Source organism: Strongylocentrotus purpuratus, unplaced genomic scaffold (genome assembly GCF_000002235.5).
Source record: "Strongylocentrotus purpuratus isolate Spur 01 unplaced genomic scaffold, Spur_5.0 spur5_contig_82, whole genome shotgun sequence".
Lineage (NCBI taxonomy): Eukaryota > Metazoa > Echinodermata > Echinoidea > Camarodonta > Strongylocentrotidae > Strongylocentrotus > Strongylocentrotus purpuratus.
In genome coordinates this window covers 1,377-11,341 of record NW_022145524.1, presented here as the reverse complement: position 1 = coordinate 11,341, position 9,965 = coordinate 1,377, and the positions used below count along the sequence as shown (strand labels likewise).

Here is a 9,965-nt window from a genome sequence, read left to right as displayed (position 1 = left end):
GGTATTATAACAGTATAACAGACGTTGAAAGCAGTAATCGTTAGTCATTTTATGTCCTTGATTTGGTCCGTATGGCTGTGTTTTCTGGTGTCGTGAGTCGTGAACAAAAGGGAAAATCATATGTGTAGGGCAACATTTGAAAATTGGTACAGGCCTATATTGGTCAAAATGTTCCATTGTGCACGGGTTAAAAAAACATTAAATGGGAGTCTCATATTTGTGTGATGAAGAAACGTACTTACTTTAAACGATATGTCCGCATCATACTGAGGTACAAACAACAGAGGACAGCATGCCACGACAGAAACACCGCCGCTCACAATGATCCCGAATACAACAGCGCCCTCAAGCTGCTTAAATGCATCCATCTTGTAGGTCAACAGCGCCACCAAGACGATCCGAACATCACATGTAAACCAAGTGAAGAAATCACGGTTCTCCTTGGGTGGCGTCTAATCGTCCGAAGTATGAAAGAAATTGGCTTTGGGATGAATTGAGCATTTGCCAGGCAGTCAAGTATCCCGTGTGTGACGGTGCCGCTTCCGTTGCTTTGAGGGTCGATCAGTGCATTCGATTCGGTGACCATCTGGTCGTGTGGGTTCATTTCGTCATTCATCACGGCTGGTTCCGTTTTCAGTATCCTCATCTCTGCCGTCCATGGATACATAGCCACTCCGTGCACGGGGACTGTAGCGCAGAATGACTACAGCAGAACAAACTACTGCAAACTCCGTCAAATACAAGAGAGATATGACATTAATCACACTCGCAAAGTCCATCACTACACTGAAAATGACGGCCAGGGATGTTCCAAACATGGTGGCCCAGATAGGGGTCTTGGTTCGCTCGTTGGTTTTGGCAAGCAGGGCAGGGAGCAGCCCATCACGTGACATCGGGTAGACGAATCGAGACAGACAGTAAGAGTGAGTCAAAATTCCTCCCGTCATACTGCTGATGGCACCGAGGGATACGATATACCTCAACCAGTCAACACCGATCATTCCGAAAGCTGACGCAAACGAACTTTGTGGTTGGATATCTTTGTAGTCGCTTAAGACGGTGAGTGACAGAGTGGCAGCAATGAAAGCTGAGAATGACACCCCGAAGGCATTGATGAGGCCGATGGGAAGGCCTCTGCTGGGGTTATGGGCTTCTTCAGAGCTGAGCGCGATCGCCTCAAATCCACAGAACCCTACAGATGCTGCCACTGCACCTTTCATGACACCAGAGAAGCCAAAAGGGAAAAACCCGTGCTTTGTAAGCAGTGACAAGTCTGCATAGACCATGGAAACCACGAAAACCAAAGCAACAACGACCATGTTCAGAACCACCAAGATAGTGTTGCCAGTGACAAAGAAGTCCACACCCCACACGACAGGGATACTTCCGAGAAGTATCACAACACCGGCTGTGAAATCGGAAAGTTGGTAAGAAGAGGTGCGTCCCATTCCTCGCCCTGGAGAACAAATTCAATGGTGAAATTTCGTATGTGGCCTCCGATAACGTCGTCGAAATAGGCGCTCCATCCTTGCGCTACATACACGAGGGACATGACTCGTGCTGCTATGGCATTCCAGCCGACCAAGAAGGCGACCAGTTCTCCGAGTGACGCGTATGCGTAGACGTAGGCTGCTCCCGTCTGCGGTATCTGTCCTGCACACTCTAGGAAGCAAAAGCCGTTCAGCAAAGCTACCAGTCCGGCAATGAGAAAGGACAGAACAGCCGCCGGTCCCGCCATCTCACCGGCTATTTCTCCGGGAAGGATGTAGACCCCAGAGCCTAGCATTGCTCCTATGCCAACGAAGGTTAGGTCGGCAGCAGTAAGGCATCGCTTAAGCTGGCTTGAGTTCGATTCCTTAAGAGTCCCTCGTCTTCTGAAGAAGGAGCTGCAAATGTCAATGCAGCTCTGAAGCATTGCCATGGCGGAGCTCTGTAAATACCGACCTTAACTAAATGAAGAAAGAAAATATAGTATAGCGTTTGTGTCATTAATGGAACACGAGCTTTTGGAAAAGACCAAATTCCCAACTAAAATTACCTGCTTTTAGGATTGTACTCTTGTGGCTGCAAGTGTAAGTTACATAAAAAAGTTGTTGTAAAACACGCTAGAGGATATAATCTTTGTCATGGGTTTTGCCGTCCACTTCGTATGTAACAATACACGTACCGGTAGCCTATTAGGGTTGGGCGCAACGTGTGATCCGCACTTTCGTCTTGAATCGCTACAAGTTATAGTATGTTAACAATATGTATGTGAAAGTGTTCTCCGTGCAATTTTGAGACTTTTGTTCAGTACTTATCTTCAGCTACAAACATTGTTGGACAAACGTTGCATGAACAAAAAAACAACCTTGAAATTGTTTGTGATTCGTTAATATACACTCTAAAAAGTCCCGGGTCAGACTTGATCTGGAAAGGGTCGTGTGGGGCCTGACCCTTTTCCAGGTCCAAAATGACACTTTTTCGGGTCAAAAATGACACTTTTCGGGTCAAAATGACCCGGACATGTAGCATCAAATGGTTATTTTGACCCAGACCTGTGTGTTCTTTTTTGACCCCAAAAAGGGTCAGACACCACATGGCCCTTTTCCTGGTCAAGTCTGACCCAGGACTGTTTAGAGTGTAGGCCTATGCGTCTTCGCGATGATGTAAATCGCAAGTCCAATCCAATAGTCCAGCACAGTTTGGGAATTGAAAGGATTGATATCCGTTGCAGAGCATGGACTTGGAACTGTGGATTCGTGCCGGAATGGACTCGGCCTCGCTTCGTCCCTGCTCAGAATCTACACTGAGTTGTGTCTGTGCACCTTCAACGAACAGTTTTCTCGAAATTTGCATCTGCTAACTTTGCTGACAGTCTGTCTAATATGACAAGGCTGATCTAGTTGTAGTAAAAAGTGGGTGATCAAGAGCAATAGCTGCATTGTTGTGTTGCGCACTTGCATAAGGGGCGGGCCATTTATGTCAATTATAGACCTATAGGACCGCCCCCTGATAACTCTGCCGGAATCGGTCCGGTGTAGCGTGAATATCCGACTCCATGAAATGTGGACTCATTGGTAGTACTGCGCACGCGTGAGTACGATACTATGCTATTTAATCGTTTCGGGAGGGTGACCTGTCACGTGCGAGGGATCAACCAATAATAGGGAAATAGGGGTCCGATTTTCAAAGGAGTCGGATTTTCATGTGACACCAGTACGGCCTGTTACCGATGACATTGAACTGGCAGCATAACGGCTGACGGTACAAAGCCAGTATCGGCGTGATCCTGGCCGTGAAACGGCCATCGTTTTACGGTGTGCCGTTGCCAGCCTGTACCAAGCCAGTATTGGGCCGATTGCGGTATGTTTGCTGGGAATGAGAGTTTAAAAAATGCATGTAACAATAAGAATTGAGGTTTATAATAAAAAAAGGTCGAACAATCTCCACAATACCAACACTCTGTCCATCCCTCGATCATGTGTCGAGCCAATTAACCGATACAAGATAAGCGCATTCCCATTCTTATTATCTCCGCAGAGTGACCAAGTTCCAGTTTGCGATCAGGTGACCGAATTTTTTGAATAAAAAAAAATTGAGGGCCAATGACGGTCACCTTCCATCTAATCCTCATTCAACCATTGCCAAATAAGCTGGTTCAATGAACTTTGCAGCCAGGGCTTCACCCAGGCCGTGTCAACAAACTTTCGACCAGGCCTCCTGCCAAGTCTCATTGAAACATTTATAAACTCCTGTAACTTGACACAGCCATCTCCCTTCATAGCCGCAAACCACAGCCGCCAGTCAATTATCTTTCAAGTTCACTATCTGGCAACTGCCTGGACACTGTCTGGCACGTGGCTTTTGTTGTTTTGACATGAAAAGGGTCTTGCGTACGTAGTGCGGGGAAGTACCTGTAGCCCAAAGGGCCCCCGTGGCGAGTTCTGATAAACATTTTTTTAGTAAACGCTGCGCAGGGTTAACCTTTTGTCCAGCCAGAGAAGGCTCCGATCAGTGTTATGCCCTGTGTTTCTACCGTTGAAACACTCCAATAACGACTGGTGAAAGAGATTAAAACTACGTTCGCGATGATTTTAACATGCATTTCCATCGACTTTTCATCGACTTTTCTTTGAAATTATGATTTAAATAAAATGACATTTTGTGAAAAAAATCGTTACAAAATCAAATTTTGTGGGACACACTGTAAGAAAATCGGAAATTTCGTTGGAAAATTCAAAAAGTCGGATTCCGATTAAAATCGGAAAAGTTTCATCTCTGAAATTACAATCAATTGTTCCAACCGCTGGAATATGCGGCCGGTATAATCCGTGTGGGATGTCACGGGCTATTTGTTACACAGTTATGTTTACAATAAGGATAAACTCCCAGGTAATGGTAGGGAATGGGCCGTCACGGCGCTATATTGTTACATTACAAAATTACATCTAGCACATGAAACTTTAAAGGTATATGTACAAGCGAAATGTCCCATCCTATTGAAGTTAGCTAATTCCATATCCAAACAAGATTGGGTGATCGACTTCTTATTTGGCACAAAAAAACGCAACCTCTTTCTCAACCGAACCAGTTGCACAACATTACAAAGGAAGGATTGTAGGGGAGGAGGAGGGAAAATTATTTCAAACTAAACTTTCATGTTTGTCTTTTGAAGCCGCGACATAAAATGACACACACATCAATCAATACGTATTCCTGCCTACGGATTGGCCTGGCATTTTGGCGGCAACCCACTAATGCTGATGGCTGCCTAGAATCCCGACTGCTGCTATAAAAAGGCGAGATATTCATATAACGTCCGCAATCGTGAGATATAAGTCGGTTAGCATGGCAATTTGCACACGGCACGAAACCACTGCTTGGAAATACCCCATACGGTAACCAACCTACATGTATATCCGTTTGCTACAACATGAGCCCGTTCATTTCTATACGATCTATTTATGGGGATGTATAGCGATTTGCATAAAATGTGCGGGGGGATTTAGCCGCACGCAACAACTCTGTCAACACAGTCAACACGTTAGGTGTATGATCACAACCTATCTGGATCAAATTCATCGTAACATCGAGGCCTTGATGTGTGGCGGTGCAACAGCTGACTGTTAACCGGAGAACATTAGCCAACCATTATCGTCGACGCCTGATCGCGCGTAAGTAAGATTGTCTAGATATAATTGTCTACATACCTCAGCACTGTTAATGAAATTAGTTTTATTTTACAACAAAAGTTATGGCAGCAGCGTGCTCAGACACTTTGCCGTTTTTCTAGTTTTAACATAAGTCAAGAAATGTTGAATTGCCCTCACATGAAAAGTACAAGGATCGGTTGGGCATGTTTGTTTGAATGACAACTTGTTAAATACCAGTTCCCCTCTACCAACGCACACGAAAACGTTAAGCCTCGGCTATTGCACTCACGTGCCCAGTATACTGTGTACATGTAGTATGCGATATATTTCTTGCCAAACCGGCTTTGATGAGAACCGTCGTGGATGTGGATAAACATGTACACATCTAGTACGATGTATGCAGCACATCACACCACATGCCCAAATCCTCGGACATTGTAGGCCCTAGGTTTTTTTCAAACGGGTTTTATGTCCACTCTGGGTATGTAACGTAAACATGTCTGTGTGTATGTGTAATTCAATTGTATGTGAACATAACAATAATAGTCACGTGCCTAGATCCTTTTTTGTTTTTATCAGATCGTGACCGTGTGGTTCAAAGCACCGAACTTGGCAGATTATTCGTCAAGCCCTAGAAAATAAGGAGGGACACCTGAAAGTCTTTTGGGAACGGTGCCTAATTGCATAAATCGTAAGTGTTACTTTTTTATGCAAGTACATTTTCGGGATGCTATACTTACAAAAGCAATATTTCTAAAGCATCTAGAATTGATAAATATGACTATTAGGCCAAAAAACATAATAGATCTTTTTACGGTTTCCCTACCTATACCCTATTGTGCTGACAACCCCTGCCCTATTTTTTGTATAGAAAATGAGAAAAAAAAACACCCAAACCATCAATTTCCACCTTTTACCCTTGACTACACGCAGACACCTCCATATGATCGTACACTAAAAAATCGGCAAACAAAAATTTCCCTACCTACCTACCCTATTTTTAAATACCATGTAATCGGAAGCATAACTTTTGTGGGGCCTTATGAAAGATCCGAATTGGATACAATTTTACCCTAAGGTTGCACGAATTTACCTTTTCCCCCAGGTATCAACTTGAAGCATGGGCGTCGCCAGGATTTTTTCTAGAGGTGGGCAAAAATTTTGTTTGCCAAAAAATGCTTGTACTTCTCAACACATTCTCGATTTCAGTTTTAGAGGGTGCAGGGACATTTTGCCCCCCCCCCCCCCCACTCATTAAATTTACACCACTTTGTCTTCGCGCCTCTTTTTCTTTTCTTTTTTTTTTTCTTCCTTTTTCTTCTTTTTTTTTTTTTTTTTGCTTTTCCGGGGGGGGGGGGGGCAAGTGCCCCCCCTTACCCCCCCCCCTCGCGACGCCCATGAATTGAAGTTGATACCCGGGGAAACACCTCCATATGATCGTACACCAACAAATCGGCCTACAAAAGTTTCCCTACCTGCCTACCATATTTTTAAATACCATGTAATCGGAAGCAGAATTAATTTTTTTTGGCCTTATGAAAGATCCAAATGGATACAATTTTACCCTAAAGTTGCACGAATTTACCTTTTTCCCAGGTATCAACTTGAAGTTGTATTGCCAAACCTCAGTATAATGATCTTTAAGTTCTTAAGTATACATGTACATACTACATGGCACAGTGACCCTAATAAAACTATGTAACAATTCAGAGAAATTTCCAAATATACCTGTAAACAAACTGTGTCATTGACACATTATGAACAACCATAATGTCGTATTTTTTTAACTGTTATTTACAGACAACAATATAATATTGTACATATAAACAAATATGCATTGATCTTAATAAGTTATTCACCATAAGTTGACCCATGAGGGTACAAGTGTCGAGTCGAGGGAAGTTGAGTCACATTGCTGTTAAAATTAAATCGAGTCTCTGACATGTTATCGCCGTTTCAATTGTAGTGTCTGGGGCATGTTTCCATACCTCGATATGTATAATTAGAGACGCTGAAGTTTTGTCTGCGCAGGCTCGAGACAAAAACAGGGGATTTCCAGGTACACGGCCCAATAGCTGCGCCAATGTCTAGATTCCCATAACTGTCTTCATTCGAAGAAGGTCCCACTTTGTACCATTCCTGTCTACTTGGAAATACCGCATAGTAACCTACATGTATGAAGCGTGCGCTGCAACATGAGCGCGTTCATTCCTATATGATATATGTATGGGGCTGTAGCGAGCGATTTGCATAAAATGTGCAGGGGTATTTCCAGTACCTGGTTACTCGGAAATGTACAATGACTGGGCCAGGTTGTTTCTATAAGCTCCATTGTAACCACAGCCGCGGATATTTGTTTGAACATCGGGTTCCAGACAAAAGCAGGGGATTTCTAGGCACATGTAATAGCTGCGCCAATGTCTAGGTTCCCATATTGTCCTCATTCGAATTAGGTCCCACTCTGTACCAGTGCCTGACTACTTGGAAATACCCCCGCGTATACCCTAAGCGTACGCTGCAACATGAGCGGAGCGATTTGCACACAATGTGCATGTGGATTTCCAGGCGCACGTAAACCAAAGCCGCAGACATTTTGTTTGAAAAGGTTCAACAGGCACATTCAATGCAGCGCCAAAAGTCTAGGTTCCCATTGTCCTCATTTGAATTAGGTACAACTTTGTACCAGTACCTGCAGCTACTTGGAAATACCCCATTGTGTGTCAGTCTCTCGCTTCAGCACGAGCCCTTTCATTAATTCTATACGATATATTATGGGGGCTGTAGTGAACGATTTGCAAAAAAATATGCAGGGGTATTTCAGCCACACGCTAGCTTTAGATTAACGTGGCAAGATATGATAATGTCAGTAGCTTGGGTAAAAAATGTCCTGGTTATTAATTGGTTCATAATTAACGATAATCTATCACGGGTGTACGTTAATATGACTTACCTGTATAAAACGACCGTGATATACGCGTTGTGCATACTGTTACTGCATCTGAGCGATTTCATGATAAGTACAAACTGCACAACAGCCATATTAATCTTGGGGAGGAGAGGGGAAACGAATGACCAATTGTATGCTAAAGGTTCACACTTGCACTTAACATGGCGATACAACCACGCGTCTCTTATACTCTGTCCTTGTTTCCTTCACTTTCTAGATAGCCAGAATGAAGTTTAAATGTGCCTGGTTCTCCGATGGTCGTTGGATGTGCCTTGAGTTTCGCAATATGCATTGATCTTAATAAGTTATTCACCATAAGTTGACCCATGAGGGTACAAGTGTCAAGTCGAGGGAAGTTGAGTCACATTGCTGTTAAAATTAAATCGAGTCTCTGACATGTTATCGCCGTTTCAATTGTAGTGTCTGGGCATGTTTCCATACCTCGATATGTATAATTAGAGACGCTGAAGTTTTGTCTGCGCAGGCTCGAGACAAAAACAGGGATTTCCAGGTACACGGCTCAATAGCTGCGCCAATGTCTAGATTCCCATAACTGTCTTCATTCGAAGAAGGTCCCACTTTGTACCATTCCTGTCTACTTGGAAATACCCCATAGTAACCTACATGTATGAAGCGTGCGCTGCAACATGAGCGCGTTCATTCTATATGATATATGTATGGGGCTGTAGCGAGCGATTTGCATAAAATGTGCAGGGTATTCCAGTACCTGTTACTCGAAATGTACAATGACTGGGCCAGGTTGTTTCTATAGCTCCATTGTAACCACAGCCGCGGATATTTGTTTGAACATCGGGTTCCAGACAAAAGCAGGGGATTTCTAGGCACATGTAATAGCTGCGCCAATGTCTAGGTTCCATATTGTCCTCATTCGAATTAGGTCCCACTCTGTACCAGTGCCTGACTACTTGGAAATACCCCGCGTATACCCTAAGCGTACGCTGCAACATGAGCGGAGCGATTTGCACACAATGTGCATGTGGATTTCCAGGCGCACGTAAACCAAAGCCGCAGACATTTTGTTTGAAAAGGTTCAACAGGCACATTCAATGCAGCGCCAAAAGTCTAGGTTCCCATTGTCCTCATTTGAATTAGGTACAACTTTGTACAGTACTGCAGCTACTTGGAAATACCCCCATTGTGTGTCAGTCTCTCGCTTCAGCACGAGCCCTTCATTAATTCTATACGATATATTTATGGGGGCTGTAGTGAACGATTTGCAAAAAAATATGCAGGGGTATTTCCAGCCACACGCTAGCTTTAGATTAACGTGGCAAGATATGATAATGTCAGTAGCTTGGGTAAAAAATGTCCTGGTTATTAAATTGGTTCATAATTAACGATAATCTATCACGGGTGTACGTTAATATGACTTACCTGTATAAAACGACCGTGATATACGCGTTGTGCATACTTTTACTGCATCTGAGCGATTTCATGATAAGTACAAACTGCACAACAGCCATATTAATCTTGGGAGGAGAGGGGAAACGAATGACCCAATTGTATGCTAAAGGTTCACACTTGTGCACTTAACATGGCGATACAACCACGCGTCTCTTATACTCTCGGTCCTTGTTTCCTTCACTTCTAGATTAGCAGAATGAAGTTTAAATGTGCCTGGTTCTCCTGATGGTCGTTGGATGTGCCTGAGTTTCGCAAATATGCATTGATCTTAATAAGTTATTCACCATAAGTTGACCATGAGGGTACAAGTGTCAAGTCGAGGAAGTTGAGTCACATTGCTGTTAAAATTAAATCGAGTCTCTGACATGTTATCGCCGTTTCAATTGTAGTGTCTGGGGCATGTTTCCATACCTCGATATGTATAATTAGAGACGCTGAAGTTTTGTCTGCGCAGGCTC

At 43.6% G+C, this 9,965-nt stretch overlaps 2 protein-coding genes across 2 annotated transcripts; both read right to left on the bottom strand.

Annotated features, from left to right (window-relative positions):
* Positions 1-608: 608 nt before the first annotated feature.
* On the bottom strand, positions 609-1,319 carry LOC115922183 (high affinity cationic amino acid transporter 1-like). Its single transcript, XM_030980492.1, has one exon. It carries the CDS (start codon positions 1,317-1,319, stop codon positions 609-611), a length of 711 nt encoding a protein of 236 aa, XP_030836352.1.
* A 77-nt stretch (positions 1,320-1,396) lies between these two features.
* LOC115922187 (cationic amino acid transporter 4-like) lies at positions 1,397-1,921 on the bottom strand. Its single transcript, XM_030980504.1, has one exon. The coding sequence runs from the start codon at positions 1,919-1,921 to the stop codon at positions 1,397-1,399; it is 525 nt and encodes a 174-aa protein (XP_030836364.1).
* Between the last annotated feature and the right edge of the window lie 8,044 nt (positions 1,922-9,965).